This window comes from Macaca fascicularis, chromosome 12, assembly GCF_037993035.2.
Source record: "Macaca fascicularis isolate 582-1 chromosome 12, T2T-MFA8v1.1".
NCBI classification, from domain to species: Eukaryota; Metazoa; Chordata; class Mammalia; order Primates; family Cercopithecidae; genus Macaca; species Macaca fascicularis.
In genome coordinates, this window is record NC_088386.1 from 78,565,814 (window position 1) to 78,588,627 (window position 22,814).

Genomic DNA, 22,814 nt, shown 5'->3' on the forward strand with positions numbered 1-22,814 from the left:
TAGATACTACCAAAAATTACTAGTATCTGCAACAAACTTTTCTTAATTCAATATCTCATTGTTTTATAGAAAATAAAAAGCAGAAAATGGCCTCAGAACATAGGTAACACATTGTTCGAAGTAATACAACAGAACATTAAAAAAGTACTATTGTGAGAAAAAATTGATTCTATTCACTACACTAATACTTTATTTTGAGGATGGAGTCTTGCTCTATTGCCCAGGCTGGAGTGTAGTGGTGTTATGTTGGCTCACTGCAATCTCTGCCTCCTGAGTTCAAGCAATTCTCCTGCCTCACCCTCCCGAGTAGCAGGGACTACAGGCAGACACCATATATCCAGCTAATTTCTTTGTAATTTTAGTAGAGACGGGGTTTCACTATGTTGGCCAGGCTGGTCTCAAACTCCTAATTTTAGGTGATCCTCCCGTCTTGGCCTCCCAAAGTGCTGGAATTACAAGCATGAGCCACTGTACCCGGCCTCAATACACTAATACTTATAAAAGCATATTCATGTGATACATGCAAATATTTTAGCAAAGTATTTGTATAATGTTTTCCTTAAACTTTTTAGCTATGGGTCATTATTCTAAATATTCAAGAAAAATATGTAAAAACTGAAAATAAACTGGATAAACATCAGGCATGCTTACGGCAAGGAACCTATCTCTAAATTGAAAAGTCCTGGTAATTGATCTTTGTTCAATTAAGAAGCATTTTCCACACAAATATAAGTATCTAGAAAATTGATGGAAATTTATTATTTATTCTAAATCCTCAAGTATTTCATTCTTCCAGAGAAAAAGCAATGGCAAATTACTATAAGGAATTAGTGCCCACAGAGCTAAACCACTGAATACAAAGGAATGTGGGTATAGTTTTTATTCGCTCATTTCAATTATTACCTTCTACTGTTATTGAAATTGCTTATTCATAAATTATTTTTCTTAATCTAAGTTTTGCTAGTATTTTGTTCCTCTTAAAAAATAACCAAATTCAGAAGTTTGGTTTCAAGGAATGCCTTGCTCAAACTCTTAGTATGATATTCTAAGGCCAGGCTGTTTAAAGTAAGAGTGTACTGAGATGCTATTTGGGTAAATCTCTGCCTAAACTGTCCCAGCTACCACCCTAGTCATCAACTCTCATGTGGACCCCTACAGTAGCATCCTAACTAGTCTCTGTACTTCTGCTCCTGCCTCTTCAATCTTCTCCACATAGCAGCAGCCCAGTGAACGTATTTGGTTTTTTTCTTTCTTTTTTTTTTTTTGAGACGGAGTTTGGCTCTTGTTGCCCAGGCTGGAGTTCAATGGCACAATCTTGGCTCACCGCAACCTCCGTTTACCAGGTTCAAGCAATTCTCCTGCCTCAGCCTCGGGCCGAGTAGCTGGGATTACAGGCATGTGCCAGCATGCCCAGCTAATTTTGTATTTTTAGTAGAGACGGAGTTTCTCCATGTTGGTCAGGCTGGTCTCGAACTCCCAACCTCAGGTGATCCGCCCTCCTAGGCCTCCCAAAGTGCTGGGATTACAGGCGTGAGCCACCATGCCCAGCCACAGTGAACATTTTAAAGCACCACACTACCCTAAAAAAACTGATTCCACTGATGTTATGCAAGATGTTAACAGCACGTGAAGAATATAGGGGAATTCTATATACTGTTTTTGCAAATTTTCTGTAAGTCTAACAATACTTCAATATAAAATTCATTTTTTAATTCCAACAGTTTCATCTCACAATTAGAATAAAATACAAAATATTTACCAGTGCCTCAGAATAAAGTCTAAATCAAAGCCCTTGCCTATCTCTAAGACCTCCTCTTCTTTCATGCTCCTCCACCGTCACTCAGTATAGTTGCCATATTGGTCTTTCAGCTGTGTTTGCATTCACCAAGTGTGTTCCCACCGCAGAGCCTTTGCACTTGTTCTTTCTCACGTCTGGGGTGCTCTTCAACATTTCTTAGCGTAGCTTACTCCCTCACCTCACTTCTCTTCTCTTCAGTGAGGGAGAGAAGATACTACCAATTTTAAAATTTCATTGCTAGTCATAAATGAACTTGATAGTAGGTATAAATTCATGTCTCAAATGAGTTTCTAAATTGATTTAATCCCTTGAATAAAATTCCCAAAGTTGGGTAAAATACTTCACATTATGTCCTTTCAGAGTAGGAAAGCATAAAAGAAATGAGTGGCAACTAACAAGACATATGCATATCAAACACAAGCAAATCTCTTAAGATTACCAAAAAATTCTAATTAACACAAAGAATAGTCATGTTTTAAAAGAACCTTAGGATCCTATTTAAAATTATTTGTAGTACATTTCTTTTTTCATATACAAAGTGATTTTACTGGCAGTAAATATTTCAGAAATGCATTTTTCTGAGGAAACGGTAGTAAATACATGTTAGGAAAATATATCCAGGCCAGGTGCGGAGGCTCATGCCTGTAATCCCAGCACTTTGGGAGGCCAAGGTGGGCAGATCACCTGAGGTCAGAAGTTCAAGACCAGCCTGGACAACATGGTGAAACCCATCTCTACTAAAAATACAAAAATTAACCGGGCATGGCAGGTTAGCCACCTGTGTTCCCAGCTACTCCGGAGGCTGAGGTAAGAGAATCACTTGAACCTGGGAGGTGGAGGCTGCAGTGAGCCAAGATTGTGCCATTGTACTCCAGCCTGGGCAAAAAGGGGAGGGGAGTGGGGGATGGGAGGGGAGTGGAGGGGATTGAGGGGAGGAGAGGGGAGGGGAGGGGAAAGGGGAGGGGGAAGGGGAAGGGGGAGGGAAGAGGGAAGGGGAGAGAAGAGGGAAGGGGTGGGAGGAAGGAAGGTTGGTTATCCTAACACTAGCCTAGTAAAATGTGCATTACTGAATTACTGAGTGTTTAAGATATATTACCAAACTGAATCCTCTTAATACTTTTTCAAGGTACATTACTTTTTTTTATTGTGGTAAAATACACATAACATAAAATTTACCATTTTAACCTTTTCAAAGGGTGCCGTTCAGTGGCTTTAAGCACATCTGCACTGCTGTGCGACCATCAGCACCATCCATCTCCAGATGGTTTTCATCTTCTCAATCAAAACACATTTTAATCCTCATTTTGCAGATACAGAAACAGACCAGAAAAGGGTAGATGCCAATCCGGGTCTACGAGATTTCAAAACTTGAAACACTTCTTCAATACACTTCAACATTCAAGTTGCTTTACAATGACATAAAAATAGTGTAGGGACAAGCTAAAGAAAACATTTGTATTTAATTATATTATAATCAATTACACAGACTTAAACTTCTAAAAAATCTGATTCAACCCTTTCACTTTATAATTAATGTTATGTTTCTCTAAATTCATATTGCTAGTCTTCTGATTAAATTAATTCTGGAATGCACAAAGAGTTTTCTATTAAAGAACTGAAAGGCAAAGAAAAAAAATTAAAATTTGTGTCCATGCCTCCTTGCAATAGAACTCTACTGCCTCTCCCATTAAGCACTGTTGTCTATTTTCCCACCCTTCCCATCTTGGCTGGCCTTGTGACTTGCTTTGAGCAATAGAAAGCAGCAGAAACAACAATGAGTCACTTCTAAGTCTAGGGCAAGGTCTTACAACTTCTGATTTTGCTCTTTTGGAACACTGTCCTGAAGTGCTGTACATGAAGAAGCCTGAGATCTCATATCACATAGAGAAAGGGCACTTCAGCATCCCTGCTGTTCCAGCTGGTCCCATCCCCCAGAATGCACCAGTGGAATGCACTGCGGCAACCTAAAACCAGTGAGACCAGCAGAGGAACTGCCCAGTCAACCCACAGAATCATAAGAAAAAAGCTGCTGTCGTTTTAAGCCACGAAATTTAGAGGTGATCTGTTATGCAGCAATAGGTTACTGAAACAATTAACATCAAGTTCAGCAATATAGATTAAAATAATTTCTATTTCACCACCTGAGCACATTAATGTGCCTCAGCTAAAACTTTTAAAAATTTAAGATTCTGGCTATAGATGGTCAAATTAAAGCAAACTTGAAATTAATTTTATCATCAGTGCTACAAAAATCACTAATTATATACCGTGGTATAGTGGGGTTGGTCAACCGTAACATTTTTGTATAAAAGGTATCACACTGCATTAATAATACAATTTACCTCATTTAATGGCACTATTTTCCATTACAAATAGAAATATAAATAGGTTAGTTCCTCTACATTCAATCTTAATAATTTTTTAAAACCCTTCTGTGATTAACTTACTTTCAAAACCAGTACACCAGGCATAAATCAAGCTTTTCTTACTGATTAGATGTCATCATTGTAATTGATAATTACACAGATTTATTTATGTCAAGGTGGCCTCAGATGCTATTGACACGTACAAGATAATCTGACATTAAATGGTCCTTGCCTGCTATACTTAAAGAATTTTTATTTCTCTATCAATTATCATTTGCTCCTGATGAGAGTTCCTTTTAATGTACAGTGTGTTAGAAAATATACTTGTTACAATTTTGCCTAACTGACTCAACAAGCTTGGTCACAGGAGAACCAAAATGCTTTTCTCTGAATAAACTTCATTTATTCTAGAATACCATTTCTAGTTGTTCAAAATCATTTGGTTTTTTACAGCTTTATTAGGGTACAGTTTACTTACCATGAAATGTACCCATCAAAAGTGAAAAATAATTTTAGTAAATTAGAGTTGTGAAACTATTCACTCTATCCAGCTTTAGAACATTTCCATCATCCCAAACCCTTGTGCCCATTAACAGTTAATCCTGCTGTTACTCCCAAGCCATAGGCAACTACTGATTTGCTCTCTGTCTCAATAAACTTTCCTTTTCTAGACATTTCCTATAAAAGAGAATCAGACAATATGCAGCTTTTCACATCTGGCTTCACTTACTCTGTTACAGCGTTTATCATAGTTTGTTCCTTTTAATTGGTGAGTAGTATTCTGTTAAAGGTGCACACCACATTTTGTTTATTCATTCATCAGTTAATAGGCATTTGAACTGTTTCCAGTTCGGGGCTATCATGAATAACAAATTCTGCTATGAACATGTCTTTGGGTAGACATATTTTCATTTCTCTTCGGATAAGTCCCAGAAGTGGAATTGCTTCCTTCCTAACTCTGAGATGTGATTCAGAGAGGCAAGTGACATGAAAAGTACAGATAAGTGAAGAATTACTGTAATAACATTTTATTCATTTAGACAACAAATATATTAACCTATTACATTACCAGGCATTGTGGCAGAAGCTGAGAAAAAATATGAATAAAGCACTGACCCTGCCCTAAACCAGCTCATTGTCTGGTGAGGGATGTGTATATAGGTATATAGGTGTACAGGGAACTCCCAATTGTTTTTTGTTTTTTGGTTTTGTTGGCTTTTTTGTTCTTTTTAAGGTAAATATCCAGTTTTAGAAGCTGATTATCCAGTTTTAGAAGCTGATTAACTTCTTGGTGCAAGGTTGAAAGATGGTGAGAAACTACTATTCCCATATTCCCTTAAAGACAAACGTTCTCACCAACTGGCAATAACATGAAAAGGGTAACAACAAAAACAAAATGTATACATTAGTGTGATAAAGACCACAATAAGAAAGGTCAGAGCTTCTAAGAGTGGTGAAAATGTGGAGCAAAACAGGGAAGTTAAAGGAGAGGCTGCACTGAGTAGGTACCCAGGAATGATTTTTGGTACATGAATACATACTGACAGAGGGCATGACAGCTGATGTTAAGTTTTCTCAAGCTGTAAACCAGAATAAAGTTGATGTTTAAATTATCCTGGCTTCTGTCTGGCCTTTTTGGACATCTGTTGTTCTTGGGAGATTTGGAGACAAAGTGAGGTGGCATCACTGGGAGAATAGTTCCCACTTAAAATCTCTAATACTCTGCCTCCACAAATTCTTTCAACACAGAGAGGCCTCCTACCCACTCACTCTACCATCTTTTTACTGTCACTCATCCTCTTATGCCTTTTTTTTTTTTTTTTTTTGAGATGGAATCTTACTCTGTCCCAGAGCGTAGTGGCATGATCTTGGCTTACTGCAGCCTCCACCCCCCAGGTTCGAGTGATTCTTGTGCCTCAGCTTCCCCAAGTAGCTGGGACAACATGCACACATCACCTCAACTGGCTACTTTTTTTTTTTTTTTTTTTGAGATGGAGTCTCACTCTGCCGCCCAGGCTGGAGTGCAGTGGCCGGATCTCAGCTCACTGCAAGCTCCGCCTCCCAGGTTTACGCCATTCTCCTGCCTCAGCCTCCCATGTAGCTGGGACTACAGGCGCCCGCCACCATGCCCGGGTAGTTTTTTGTATTTTTTTAGTAGAGACGGGGTTTCACCATGTTGGCCAGGCAGGTCTTGAACTCCTGACCTCAAGTGATCTGCTCACCTCAGTCTCCCAAAGTGCTGGGATTACAGGCATGAGCCACTGTGCCCAGGCCCCCTACTTTCTTATCCATCTTAATTTTAAATGGCTCATCATTATAATTACTACCTTGTCCTTCCCTCCCTCGTTCATAACTGTCTGATAAAACCTACAGTAGTAGAAAAGCATATACTTATGCTGACTTTGATCTCAACCTGATTTCATGATCATTGACCATAACTGAGTGGCAATACTACTCAATTTTTTCTGTCAATTCATTTTCCTATTCTCCTAGATGATTATTCCACTCCTTTTTCTCTCTCTCAAATCCCTCAATAATCTTCCTCAACTTGACAGTCAGCTTAAACCTAACCTGAGATCTAGATTCACATAAACAATTGGCTATTTGATATCTCCACTCAGATTTCCAGTAAGCCTCTCAAACTTAACATGTCTAATATTGAGCTACTGGGTACTTTCCCCACTGCATTCACTGTACTACTCCCACCGCACTACCCCAAACCTATTTCTCCTGTTCTCTCACCCTATTATAGCTTGACATTTGTTCAAGCCAAAAACCTTAAAGTCTTATTTCTCACTGTCCATACAACCAACACCCAATTCCTCAGCAAATACTATAGGTTCTATCTTCAAAAATACATCCAGAATCTGAACACTTCTCACCTCAACCACCCTATTCCACGCCACCATCAGCTCTCATCTCAATGATGGCAAATTTCCTAACTATTCTCCCTATTTTTACCTTTGCTCTCCTGCAGACTATTCTCTACCAAGTAGCCATAGTGATCACAGTCATATCACTTCATTCCTCTACTACTGCCCTCCTATGGCATCTCAACACACTCAAGGTAATTAGCTAAGGTCCTTACTATGGTCCAGAAAGCCCTATATGACCTGCCTATTCATTACAACCACTAGCACTTCATGTCCTACTACGGTGCCCCTCAATCATCTACTCTGCTCATAATGCCCTCCTTGTTCCTGAACATGCCAGGCAAGTATCCACCTGAGCCTTTGGAGCTGAGGTTCCTTCAGCACAGAACACTCCTCCCCTAGCTAAACTCATTCCCTTGTATCTTCAAATCTCTGCCCTAATGCTTTCTTCTCAGTAAGGCCTTTCCTGGTCACCCTAAGTAAATTAGCATCTGCCAGGCATTAGTGTTATGCATTTACCCTGCTTTGCTCTTCCTAGAACTCTTTACCTGGTATTATATTCTTATTCGTTCATTATTTATTTCTGTTCAACATAGTAAGCTCTATAAGGATAGACTTCTGTTTGTTCACTGCTGGATCCTTCTCTTCCAGAACACAACTTGGCTTATAGAAGGCACTCAATAAAGGACTTAAATAAATAAATGAATAATCACTAGAGAATGTGATAGAAACATACATATGCAGAACTTAAACTAATTTGGAAAGGTCAGGGAAAGCTTCTCTGAATGGTGACATCTAAGCACAGACCTGAAAGACAAGCTAGCCTAGTGAAAGAACATGGGAAAGAGAGACTATTCCAGATAGTAAAAACTGCACAAACAAAAGTCCAGAGGCAAAAGAAACGTGGCCATTTGTTCAGTGAAAGTATAAACATACTTTTCCCAAATACAACACTCCTTTAAAAAATAAAGCAAGCAAATATATTTTCCTTAGGTTCTACATTCTATCCTACACTAGACAATTGGAATTAACATAGTATACTAGCCTGCATACTCTTGGCCAGGGACCATTAATGTACCTATTGAAAATATTCTTAGCCAAGATGAGTGCTAGGAAGAATAAAAGAAAGTAAGTACTCTGCAACATGTATGATTTATTCCATTGTAGTTTTTATTGTGTTATTTTCGATCTTGGCAATTAACTTTAGATCTGACAAAAGGTAGTACTGAATCTGCCATGAAGAAACAATGAGAAGATAACATGCTAAAGGTACTTTAAAGGCACAAGGTTAAAAGTGGCTAAAGGCCCCAAAGAAATGACCAAGGAAACCAAAGTTAAAGGTCAACAGGTGATTAGGTAGTGATAATGTCCTCTGCTACCATGAAGGGTATCAAAATCACCACTGCAGCCAAACAGACTAATGACTGAAAGCTGAAAAACTATCACTTAGAGGCAAGACATAACTTCAGGAAATTTGAAAGTATGGAAAAATGATTACAGATGCCAGAAAGGTATATACTTGAAGGCTACGCTATGGAACCCCAGTGTAATGCTTATTGGCAGTCTCATTTCCAGGAAAGCAGAAAGTCTCATTTCAGTTGAAGAGGTTATGAATATAGTTTAGTATGACAAAAATACAGAGTACATAAGATGCACAAAATAATATTCTGAAACCACAGGTAGTTATATAAAAAGGATAAGAAAGGAGATGTTTTAAAATAGATGTATTTTGGGATCATAAGAACCACCCCTGAGAATATGAAAAAAAAAGCTTAAAAATTCATTCACACACACACAAATTCTAAATGCATTTCTAGGGGATTCTCAAACTCATGAAAATTCAGTGGAAAACCGCAGGTAAAATCATTACATTGAAGACAAAAATATAACCCATAATGAAAGCTACACAGCAGGCTTTTATAAACTATCTAGATTGATGTTAGAAGACAGAAAGTTAGAGGAGAGTAGGTTCCAGGGGGAAAAAAAATTATAAAAAGATGACATGATTATCAGGCCAAATAAATTTAAAGATAGTAAAAAGGCTTATAACTATAATTTCAGAAAGTCATGGTATAACTATGAAACTGTAAAATAATTTTAAGTAAATGATAGAATTTAGGAAGAGAGATTCCTTTTCTCTTTAATGCTAAATATATTATTCATCTTACAGCCCAAAGTGTGACAACGGAATGAAGAAACACAAACCAAGCACTTAGGCCTTTACTAATACATTTTTTTTCAACCAACATATAATAAATATAGCATCAGAACACTGTATAATTACAAAACCAAAAAAAAAGCATAAACAATTTTGACATGAAAATAAAAGGATAAATGGATAAATAACCAAGGGTGAGGAAATTAAAAAAAAAAAAAAACTATACTGAAGTTAAAAAAGGAAGTAATCAATGATCCAAAAATACTAACAAAAATCACTGGGGAAAAGGCTTGAGGGGGGAAGTAAGGGGAAGTAAACTGAGCAAGCTAAATCCTCATCTTTTGTTGCATAGAAGAGAGACTGTCTAAAGTTGGTAACTGAAGTTATAAGGGAATAAGCATATTTGTTATAGTTCTAGCAGTAACCTGTAGAAATAACTAAAAATAGAAGTTCCCTCTGAGGAATACGACTAGGGTAGGAAAAAGTTAAGTAGGAGATATTCACTTTTCATCCTAAATTCTTCTGGACTATTTATTATCATGTATTCACGTTCTTTAGGCAAAAATAAAAAGCAAAAAATTTAAATCACTTTAGGTAGGTCACCAGTGCTGATGCAATTCCCTGCCACTATTTGACCTATTTCAATTACTTTCCAAATATATCAAAGCAAGGCTTACTTGCATCTCCTGAGGAGTTCTTTTATTTATGGTTTTGTCAAGATAGAATTAAAGACTTTTGTATGTCAAAGAGTCATTAACAACTCAATACTGATGATACCTTTTTAAAAGAACATTGACATTTCAGTTAATTCTCATTGTATCAAAACTGCTTAAATTCTGGCAATGTTTAATTGCTCAGGACCAAATATTCCTTTGATTTTCCATTAGGGTATATATATTTATTCATGATGAAGTATGTTGTTACAACTCCCAGTTATATTATTTTACAGTAAGATGATTCCTTCTAAACCAAACTCTTATTTGTTGGCCTACTACATGCCAGTCAACAGGGATTCAAAGACGAGTGTGTGGTCCAGGAAGATGCAGACATCGGGTACCACAGAGAAAGTGATTTTTTGTTTTGTTCTGCTTCTCCTGGTGGAGGTTGGAGGGAGAGAAGAAGGGAAGGTGAAAGTAAGAGAGATTGGATGGCATAAAAATCAATGTTTGGATTAACATGGCATTTGTCCCAGCAGGAAATGTAGACCTGAAGGGGATAAATTCAAGTGACATTATAGTGGGGAACCCGGACGAGCCATATATGACAAGTTTGATATTTTTTACAAGTCAAAAGGGATTCTGAAGGTTCTAGTTTAAATAACCAAGTGGAGGGTGACAGCTCAAGGGGGGAAACACAAAAGAGAAAAAAAAGGTAGGATAATCACATGTTCCATATTGGATAAAAAGTTTTCTGTTTAGCTTGTGGAGCTGTCCAAAGGGGTAGCCAGAATTCAGTTCCAGAGCAGCAGTCCCTAACCTTTTTAGCACCAGGGACCAGTTTCATGGAAGACAATTTTTCCATGTACTGGGGTGGAGGGGTGGCGGGGTGGTTTGGGGTGACTAAAGCACATTACATTTATTGGGCACTTTATTTCTATTATTACATTATAATATATAATGAAATTACACAACTCACCATAATGTAGAATCTGTGGAAGCCCTAAGCTTGCTTTCCTGCAACTTGATGGTCCCATCTGGGGGTGATGGGAGACAGTGACAGATCATCAGGCATTAGATTATCTCCTAAGGAGCTTGCAACCTAGATCCCTCACGTTCACAGTTCACAACAGTGTTCACGCTCCTATGAGAATCTAATGCCACTGCTAATATGACAGGAGAAACAGCTCAGGCAGTAATGTGAGTGATGGGGAGTGGCTGTAAATACAGATGAAGCTTAGTGTACTCACCCACCACTCATCTCCTGCTGGGCAGCCGGGTTCCTAACAGGCCATAGACTGGTACCTGTCTGTGGCCTGGGGGTTGGGGACCCTGATCTAGAGCACAGAATATAGGAGATCGTATATGTACTTAGTTGAAGCCACAGCGGTAAGTGCTTTCATACACATACACCACAGGTGGGAGAAGTCACTTAGAAATACCCACATTTAAAGGGTACCCAGAAGAAAACCCAGCAAACTAGACCAAAAAGTCAAAGAGGTAAATGTTAACAGCTTCCATTCTTCAAAAGCAATTTGTCACACACTGTACTACGTGCTTTAGGAAGCAACGAACTACTCCTTGAGATTGGTATTATCACCATTTTGAAAATAAGAACAATGATACCTGGCTGGGTGCGGTGGCTCATGCTCATACCTATAATCCCAACACTTTGGGAGGCTGAGGCAGACGGACTGCCTGAGGTCAGGAGTTTGAGACCAGCCTGGCCAGCACGGTGAAACCTGTCTCTACTAAAACAGAAAATCAGCCAGGCATGGTGGTAGGCACCTGTAATCCCAGCTACTCGGGAAGCTGAGGCAGGAGAATCGCTCAAATCCAGGAGGCAGAGGTTGCAGTGAGCCAAGATCATGTCATTGCACTCCAGCCTGGACAACAGAGCGAGACTCCGTCTCAAAACAAAACAAAGCAAAACAAAAAAAACAAAAAACAAACAAAAAGAACAATACCTTAAGATGTTAAATAATTTGCCCAAAATCAGCCAGCTAGTAAGTGGAAAGACCAGAACTCAAATTCTGCTTTACTGAATCCAGAGTCCATCCTCTTAACCAGTATGTTACTATCTTAATAGGAATCGCGACAAAACAAGGAATGCCCTCTTAAAGACAAGTTAGGAAGGAGTTAAATATGCCTACCGTTTCTTTCTAAGTCCTTACCAAACCACAGTGCGTGCATGTGTCAAGGGCCTCCCTACACCAATTCCACCACCCCACCCCTAAAACACATTTATGTTTTTAGGAGCTGAGACTCTTGCTCTATTTCTGGGTTACTTTCAATAATACCATTAATGAGATGTATTTGAATAGTTCTACTAAAAAGTACAACCTTTTTTTAGCTAAAATTAACTCAATAACTTTTAAAAAGTGTCGATAAGTTCAGGTCCTGACGTAAGTCTAAGGCAATGTTTGAATACAAGTGAAAGCTGGCTATGTTAGAGTGTATTAAATAGTTCCATTCACTAATGGGACATTTATTGAGTGCCTCTTAAGTATCAGGCGCTAGGGATAAAACAGAGTTTTAAAAGGCTCTATTGCTACGCCTCTGAACCAATTTTACTGCTGATTATTACACTTAGAGTTACTTTGTCTTTCCTAGAGTGACTTTATAAGCCACTTAAATAAAAAATATGTTTTACTTAACATCTTATAATTCTATGTTTTTTGGGAGAGGGGATAAATAATATCTATAACATAAAAGATTCCTCTAACTTAGGAAAACATAATTTTCAAATTATTTCAACAACAGCCTGTGTCCTAGTCTAGAATCCCTATATCACTCTTGTGACACTCTACTCGCCAGCAATGTCCCTATTCTTAAAGACTTCAAGATCTAATTCAACATATATAGGATAGTAATTTTTATCATTTCCTCATTGATTTGGAAATCAAATCCAAAATTTCACATTAAAATGTGTAATACGCTAATTCCATGATAACACTATTGTTCCAGATAATATTTTTACTGTTTTAAAAAACACAAACTACCCTTTTAGGTATAATGCAATATAGGAAAGAGGCAAAAAAAAAAGTTTAAAAAATATTGGAAAAAAAATTAGAAAAGTTTTAACATACACCTGAACATTTGCTTACATTGCCTTTTAGGTTTCCTGGGCAAAATAATTTTTATGTGTTAATAAAATAAGAAAGGACTTTCTACTATTTTGTTCATCCAGAAAAATAAGAGATTCTCCTCCACATACTCTTAAGAAACCTACGAGAAACAAATTCTATTTGAGAGTTACACTTTCAAAATAATGAAAGCATTTATATTATAGATAAATTAGATAATCTTTCAGCTCAAAAATACTTTGCTTAATCTGAAATAAAATGAGGAACTCTATTAATACACATAACCTGGCACACATTCAGATAATAAGTGGTTGCTATAATTATAAAACTGGTATGGTTTTTATTCATTTTGAAATTCATTTAATCAGCTTGCTTTGAAGCATATGGGGCATTTAGTTCAACATCATGACCCAAGGAAAAAACCTCATTCTTTGGTCCCAGATTTTCCCTAAATACAGAACTAGAAATACAAAACTTGTTACAACTGGTCACAAAGGGCCCTTACCAAGAAAGTAAAAATGACTCAACAGAGTCCAACATCATCACTGTAGAAGCCATGTCTGAACCAATCCTGCTACCTGTCAGCAGTGCCTGCCTTTGTTGCATATCAAATAACTATGTGCTCAAGGACTCTAAAGGGATTAAAAAGTATGAAGATTAGGGCAGTTACTAAAAAAAAATAAATAAAAAATGAAAAATAAAAATAAAAAATAAACGATTTTTTTGGCTGCAAGATAAGAGCAGAATCTTGCAAGAATTCATTTTAGAAACTTCAAAATATATATATATATATATTGAGGCTGGGCGCGCTGGCTCAAGCCTGTAATCCCAGCACTTTGGGAGGCCAATCCAGGAGGATCACTTGAGCCCAGAAGTTTGAGACCAGCCTGGGCAACACAGCAAGACCCCATGTCTACAAAATATACAAAAAGTTAGCCAGGTGCGGTGGTTGTGCCCCTGTAGTTCCAACTACCTGGGAGGCTGAGGCAGAAGGATTGCTTGAGACCAGGAGGTGGAAGGTTGTAGTGAGCTGAGATCGCTCCACTGCACTTCAGCTTGGGTGACAAAGCAGGACCGTGTCTCAAAAAAAAAAAAAAAAATGTATTTTCACCAGAAATCTGTTTTTTTGAGTACCTTTTCTGAAATTGGGGACATGCGTTACTTGTAAGACTTGAATCAGAGTAGAAATAGTACTAACCTAGGTCCCTGAGAAAAAGTAAGCATGTTCTGTTTCACCTATTTATGTAATAATCCAAAGCACAAGAAGAAGAAAGAAAAGACTGCGGTATCAATACCACTTCTACGGTGCACTTAGTAGCCAGAAATCCGCAACCTCCTATCAATCCTAGACACTACTATCTTTTCCAATCTTTAAGCTCCATCAACTAATTCAATAAGTTAAAAAATAATAATAAAACTGAAATCTCACTTCTCATGTCTTGATTCGAGCTGGCTAGGAACTTCTCACCAAAATTTTAGCAGACCCAGATCGAAACTGAGATCACAAGACTTTATATATACCCAATACATAGTACTTCAGCAGATAAAAAAACAACAGAGTAGCATTACAAAGAGTAATTGTAAAGGCAATATGAAAAAACCCAGGCTTTGCAAACAAAACAAAGTAAATACTACAAGTAAGTCATAACATTCAACAACATTGTACAATCAACTTTATAGGTTAAGCACAGAATTACCACACCACCCAGCAATTCTTTCATAGGTTTATAAAGCCAAGAGAAATGAAAACATATCCATACAAAAATTTTCACATGTTTATAGCAACATTATTCATAATAGGCAAAAAAGTAGAACCAATCCAAACATCCATCAACTCATGAATGAATTAATAAAATGTGGTATATCCACACAATGGAATATTATTTGGCATTAAAAAGAAATGAAGATTGGGCACAGCAGCTCACAGTTGTAATCTCAGCGCTTTGGGAGGTCAAAGTGGGAGGACTTCTTGAGCCCAGGAGTCTGAGACCCACCTAGGCAACATAGCCAGACCACATCTGGATAAAAAATTTTTTAAATGTTTAAAAAACAGCTGAGCATGGTGGTGTGCACCTGTGGCCCTAGTTACTCAGGAGGCTAAGGGGAGAAGATCATTTTGGTCTAGGAGTTCAGTGTTAAGCTATGATGGCCACCACTGCATTCTACCCTGGATGACAGAGTGAAATCCTGTCTCTTAAAACAAAAAAAGTACTGATACATGCTACAACTTGGATAAACCTTGAAAATATTATGTTAAATGACAAAAACCAGTCACAGAAGACCACATATTATATTATTCCTGATGAAATCTTCAGAATAGGCACAGAGACAGAAAGAAAGTGTATCAGTGGTTGCCTTAGGGCAGGGGTGTTGGCAGGAAATCAGGAGTGACTGCTAATGGACACGAAGTTTCTTTGGGTGGTGATGAAAATGTTCTAAAATTAACTGTGGTATTGGATGCACAACTCTGTGAATGTACTAAAAAACACTGAATTGTACACTTTGAATGGGTGAATTATACGGTATATGAATTATATCTCAATAAAACTATTATTAAAAATACCGATTTTGTGCAACAGTTAGAAAGAGAAGAAAAGCTATTAAAGAAAAAAAAAAAAAAGGCATGATAATAAACAGTTTGCCCAGTATATCAAGAACAGCAGACTCTTAACTGGTCTTTTACCAGACAATTTTACTGTTGTTTCACCAGATATTTCTAATTTTCTAAGGAAAGAGCTACTATTAAGAAACAATGCACATTCTCACATATAAGTTTACACACAAACACATATGTAAACTAAGCTTCAAAGATTCTCTGAAGAGCTCATGTCAGAAATTTTACGAGCTGTAAGAAAAAGAAGTGTATATAAAATAAATATAAGACAGATTTTCATAATAAAATCTCTTTTAGAGTACATAATCTCTCAGATGAGTTAGCCAATTAATGTCAGTAACTAAAAAAAAGTTCTCCACACAAATAATGGTGTTAGGAAATGCAAGTTTTGAATCACCTATTTTGTAATCAGGAACTAATTATAATGTTTTAATATATTGATATAATTATAAAACAATCTTTCTGGCTGGGCACAGCAGCTCATGCCTGTATTCCAGCACTTTAAGAGGTCGAAGCAGGAGGATCCCTTGAGCCCAGAAGTTCAAGACCAGCCTGGACAACATAGTGAGATCTCATCTCTACAAAAACAATCTTTTATGAAACCTCTACTAACCTGTACTCCCCAAAAACAGACTTGATTTTTTTTTAAATGCCTTAAAAAGCACTTTATCTGACTTCTTTTTATTGGTTCTTACTAGCATTTTCTTTCTACATGAAAGAGTTTTTAAGTAAAAGTAGTGTCAAAGGCTAAATACAAATCTTCAATGAACATACATGATTTGAGAAAACAAAAAGGTGACAATGTATCTTTTTATTTGTAAACTAGTCAAGTGCAGTAGTGAGAAGGGGCCAAAGAGGAGAACAAGGAGCTGGATCTGTAACTGATGGGGAACAATCAATTGAGATAACTCACTATTTTTGGACCAGCTGACAATATATCTTTTCAACAGAGCTTCTCAAAATCGAAGATCATATGTGAGAGGAAATTTCTAAACTAAATTTGTACGTAAAGCAAAAGAGGCAGCAAAGATAGTAACAAGAAAATATCAGAGAAAAAAAATAAAAAGAGAAGACACGCAGAAAGATTCTGAGTCAAAATTTATATGAAAATACCACACTGAGGCAAAAAATAACTAATTTCCCAAAAGTAGTTATTCATAGAAATTATTATAAAGATATGTAAACATATCAGAAAGACTCTGAATATGACCATTCTTCAGTATACTAAGAAAAACTTTCCCACATGAAAAGTAATATGAGGATAATAAAGACCCTAACACAATCATTTTCTTATACTATTTAATCTTTAGAAATCATTGTCAATTACAAAAATACCAGAAAAACAAATACATTTTAAAACTAAACACAGCTAATTACTTAAAACAACAGAAGCTCTATGAAGACATTTACTAACTTCAACAGGAAGTTTATGACTATAAGAAACAAAAACATCCCAAGTAGTCACACAAGAATTTGGAATATATACATATCTATTACCTTACTCTTGTTGCAATTTGAAAGGGAATAAATATGTAGGAATCTAAGATCTTATCTTTTCTGTAATAAAGTGGCAATGTCGATAAGAGTTATTTTTTCTGGTCTCAGACACAAGAATATTGTCTCAAAAAAAACTCTTAAGGTATATAATCTGTATATCAAAATGTTAACAATTAGGTAAAGAAGAGCTACTATAAGCACTGTGTTGACCACTGTTTATCTAAAAGATGGTTAAAATCAAGTAATAGAAAAATTTAGATAACTTACATTGTTGTTGCGGGTTTCTACAGCAGGGAATTTTCTGACTATGAATTTCACAGCAGATTCCAGGTTTTTGTCGATAAGGTAGGATGGTTTTGCCTTGGGGTCCCCACATGCCTATAAAACAACAGTAATAAAAAAAGTGAAATGCACCCTTCTTCTAAAATCAAAAATAGCAAATCTGCAATTAGAAATTAAAGAGATATTTATTGTTTTTGGTGAGCAGGTGATAAAATGAATAGGCAAAGTGCAGGGATTGTCACAGCTGAAATATGCAATGGGAGACAGTACAGAGATGTTCTTCTACTGAAAAAAAATGCATGGAAAGTTTCAAAGCAGTTAGCGCAGAACAGCAGTGAAGGAAAAAGCTCAAACCTAAAAAAAAGAAAAAGAAAAAAAAATTCTTGGTTTGAGGTAGGATTGTATTCATCTGAAGCTAATAAAATATTACAAAATTAAATATTCAGTAGAGTACTAGACATGTTTCTTTCTAAGTGTTATAAAATAAAAGCTTATGTTTAAATGTCTTTTCCAAAATGTTTTCCTCATTCACTTGAAACATTTTAATACAAGAGCCCTAGTTCAAAAGAACTGGAAGCTGCTAAAATTGTCTTTATAGTGCTAAGGTGTGTTGCCTGATCCTCTGAGTATCTGAGTTACAACATTGTTTTCCATCATACCAGCAGCACTTCAAACAATGAATCTACATCTGTTCTATATATCATAAGCACAGAACAAATGGATATGTTTACATTTTGACCATATCAGCAGTACAGCATTCTCTGCAGTAAACCGTAAGGCACTATACAAATGTAAGGTATTATTATTAGAAAGAACTTTCTACCTGAACTACTACAATACAGAATATAATCTTGAATACTGTTCTTGTTTCATTAGGTGACATTTAATTAACTGCTTCCTAGTGAGATGTTATTCCTTAGGGAATTACTAAAATTATAACATTTCTATTTAACTTCTTTTTATTGCGTTTTAAAAAGGATGTGTCCTTTGAAAAGTTGTATCTGTCTGCTATGTGTGAGGAAATATACTACTGCAATTTTATATTTTTCCATTGTTTACTATGGCTATGTTGTGGATTGCAGAAAGAGAAGTTATGAAACATGAAACTGATCTGAAAGCGGGCAAGCGGGCAGAGGGAAGGTGAAAAGCTTTGCAAACCTTCCAAACTTGTCCTTGCTGGGGAAGCATTGTAATAAAAAGAGAGAAAATTACGTGTAAACAATGATTGTCAAACTATGATACACGTTTCAGAAGAAAACTTATGCACTGCAGACTATGAAAAACAGAACAAGATTAGAATTATATGGTGCTACAATTTTAAAGGTATTCTAAGTAGCGAGTTTTAGTATAAAATAAATTTATAGAGTTTATACTATTCATATAAATACTACTGTGTACGTGTACAATCAGGTCAGTTTCTTGGTGCTCTTTCTAAACCAACTTAAAATAATACTAGAAAGAAGGAAAATAAAGACTACATGCAGCTATAAAAACAGGAGCAAAACCATCAGTGAAATTTTACATACCTTAAAAAGAAACGGTAGCCAAGAATAAAAATAAATCGTTATTGGATGACTTTTGTATTTCAGCTCAAATTGAAACTATTTTTCAAACATCACCTAACTTCCTACCACGCCAAAGTATAAAAATCAATGTGAACATTCCTACATTTTCCAAATGGAAATAGGAATGCAGTAAGAAAGCTCTTAATTCTCAAATATAATGAAATAAAACAAAATCTTAAGAAATGTAAACTTCATAATCTTTAACCAGATTGACATTACTACTATGTATATTCCATTTCAACATCATAAATATTAAAATATATCCAACTTTCCCTGAGTAGACTATCATTTCTTTAAAATATTCTTAAAATCTTCCAATTTATATTCTTCCCCCCAAATATTATATAATAGCTAAGAATAATAACCATGTAACTAAAAGTTTGCCCAAACACAAATAGCTATAGATTAGCATTGCCTTACATCAATCGCATAATAAAAATCAAGTATCATAAACATGCTTGAGGTAGTGCAAAATCCTAAAGTGATTCCAAATTACGTACAGTTTTTTCATAAGTATTATCTTTCATATTCTAACTATGGAAAAATTTAGCTATCCATTCCTCTATTAGGGACTACCACATACAATGAAAATGACAGATCACCATATCCATTTCCCACAATCACAAATTTTACTGTTTAAGAATGTAAACATATAAACAACTTCTTTGGTTGATAACCAAACAAGCGTGTGTGTGCGTGTGTGTGTATACACACATATACATATATAAATGAGCAGCTCTTCCTTCTTACACTGAAAACAAAAAGAACAGAATTTTATTTTGTCCGAGTCCAGTGGCTCACACCTATAATTACAGCACTAGGGGCTAAGGGGCTTAAGCCAGAAGTTGGAGACTAGTCTGGGCAACATAGCATGACCCTGTCTCTACAAAAAAAATGTTTTAAATGAGGTTGTAGAGAAGTAAGCTCAGGGCTTTAAGAGAAAAAAAAAAATTATAAGGGCGTGGTGGTGCACAACTATACTCCTAGCTACTTGGGAAGCTGAGGGAGGAAGATCACTTGAGCTCAGGAGTTCAAGGCTACAGAGCTATAATCACACCACTGTACCGCAGCCTGGGCCACAGAGTGAAGCTCTGTCTCTTAAAACTAAAAAAATAATAAAAAAGAAATAAATAAAGGACCATATAATCTGCTTTCCCTGGAATTGATTTACCTTTTACCTTTTCCACACTGCTCAGTAGACATTATCTAACATACTTAATTGGGAGGCAGTATGCCTCAAAGGTTAAAAACAAATATTCTGGAATAAAACTGGCTGAGTTTCAATTTTCATGGCTTACTAGCCATGGGACCTAGAATATATTACAAAATATCTCCTAATCTATGTTTCTTCGCCTGTAAAATGGGGAAATTAGTACTTACCTCACAGGGTTATTACAAGGACTAGGAGATAAAGAATCCATGTAAAGCATTTAGCAAAATGATAAGCACATAAGTGCTCTAAAAATGCTAGCTGCTTTTTAATAATAGCTATAATGATGATAATAATTATCCAAGTCTAATATGAATAGTAATCATAGTAGTAACAGTTTTTATATCATAATATATATAGAACTAGCAAGTTAGTGTTAACTTTCTCATGCAACTATTAAACACAATTCTCTCTCTCAATCAAATATTTCCTTTATTCAATTCAAGCCTAAACATCTAAATATAGCCTAAACACAGTCTAAAGTCTACATTTGTTGTAACTGTACAGAGTTTAACCTAATTGTTAAGAACCTGAGTTTCAAGACAGGCTGTCCATGTTCAAAATCTTGGCTCCATCACTTAACAGCTCTGTACCCATGAGCAAGTGATACTCCCTATCTGTGCCTCAGTTTCTTCATCTGTTAAACGCATAATAATTACAACCTATGCTAAAAAGTTTTTATGTTCACTACATGAAAGTGTATCTGCAGACTTTATAAGAGTATTTGGCATACCAAGAGCACCCAAAAAAATGCCAATAAAAAATAAGAGGTTAATAGATACAGAAGTACTGGGCCCCATCTTATCTTTTTCTAAAATCCACTTACTTGATGTATTTGCTTAATAACAAGAGAGACACTTGTATGGGGAATACTTAGGCAAAAAAAGAAGTATATGAAAAAAATAAACTGACATGACTAAAAGTTATCAGCTAGAAGAAATATATCCTGGCAAAGAACCATAACAAATAATTCAGGTAAGAAGGCTGATTGGGCATGGTGGCCCACAACTGTAATCCTGGCACTTTGGGAGGCTCAGGTGGGAGGATCACTTGAGGACAGAAACTAGAGACAAGCCTGGGCAACACAGCAAGATCCTATCTCTACAAAAAAATTTTTTTTAAAAATTTTAAGGTTTCCTACTATACTAAAACAGTATAGCAAAATTCCAACTAACCAGAAGTTATAGTTTATAAAAATTCATCTTATTCCCCACCCAAACTCAAAAAACTTTCATTTTGAGGACAAAAAAATCACAACTTGCAGTTTCAGAAAACAGCCTGCTATTGGTATACTTGAAACCATGTATCTTCCTATTACATCTATAACATTACACAAAATTAATCCTTAACTCAAAGTCATCGCCTTTTGAACTACCAAATTTTTAAAAACTAAATACGCTATTATATTTAGTTATCAAAACATTTTAGACTAATATATTTCAGAAAGGCTTACCACAAAGACTTAATCAAAAGATTTAACATATTACCAATTCAATTAAACATCTGAGCATTTCTATTCCCCCATACTCCCAAAAATAGAAAAAAAGGAAAGGTGAATACAATGTAAAATGATGTCTGAATCCCTGAATTTTATAGCCCTACCATAAAAAACTTTTTCAGAGAATTGATTAAAAGAGGTATTTCACTACACAGAAAGAAAACTATGTATAAAGTACAGAATTGAAAAATGAAAACTTCCCCAAGTACCCTGTTTTACTTTATCTTGAGTCAGCATATTTTCATAAAACATAAAATACTATAATTTCAAATTTCAGAAGATCTAAAATAAATGTAAGTATTTATATAGTTAAATTTCCAGTTCTCAGAATTGGAACTTTATTCTCCATGAATATTCTAATTATAATCTTTTAAAAGTTAGGACTATTTAATGTGGCAGATAAAATTATAGTAATGTTAAAGGATACACTTAAACATAATAATTAAAAGTCTTGTCTCTTGGGTCCAGTGAATAATAGCCTATATGACCTTAGGCAAGTTGCCTAACCTCTCAGCCTCAGTTAACTAACCTATAAATTGAGGATATTATTACTACCTACTGCATAGGTACACTGTTAAGATATTTAAAAGATAAGATACACATAAACTGTTTATTTTGGTACCTGGCACACATGTAGTTAATAAATAAGTTCTAAATAATTTTTTAAATAAAACTTCTTTATATACATGTATATACATAGTGAGTTCTCAATTACGGAAACAAGATTTTCCATAAAAACAACTCTAGGCTGGGCTCAGTGGCTCATGCCTGTAATCCCAGCACTTTGGGAGGCCAAGGCGGGCAGATCACGAGGTCAGGAGTTCGAGACCAGCCTAGCCAACATGGTGAAACCCCGTCTATTAAAAATACAAAAAAAAAAAAAGCCAGGCATGGTCTGGCGCCTGCAATCCCAGCTACTCGGGAGGCTGAGGGCAGAATCGCTTGAACCCAGAAGGCGGAGGTTGCAGTGAGCCAAGATCGCGCCACTGCACTCCAGCCTGGGCAACAAGAGTGAAACTGTATCTCAAAAACAAAAAAAAAATTATAAGTCAGTAGTCAATTCAGTATCTCTAAGTTCCTTTTAAAACATAAATCTGATGTTATTAGTAAAAATAAAGGACAAGGATGTTTCAGAAAACTATACAATATATTATCTGGGCCACAAAACAAACATCTTTGATTAGAAACATCAAGCCTAGACTCTATGCCAT

The 22,814-nt window shown here is 36.0% G+C and overlaps 1 protein-coding gene across 4 annotated transcripts in view; it reads right to left on the reverse strand.

Moving 5' to 3' along the window:
- Positions 1–22,814, reverse strand: part of NCKAP1 (NCK associated protein 1) — a 111,254-nt gene that overhangs the window by 79,236 nt on the left and 9,204 nt on the right. For 2 of the 4 annotated variants that reach the window (XM_005573657.4, XM_005573656.4), the window contains exons 2-3: positions 18,489–18,506; positions 17,316–17,426 (exon numbers count right to left, since the gene is read on the reverse strand). In XM_005573657.4, coding sequence (XP_005573714.1) covers positions 17,316–17,426; positions 18,489–18,506 — 129 coding nt within the window. The remainder of the gene's footprint in view (positions 1–17,315; positions 17,427–18,488; positions 18,507–22,814) is intronic. The other 2 variants (XM_015432461.3, XM_005573658.4) reach the window with 1 other exon arrangement.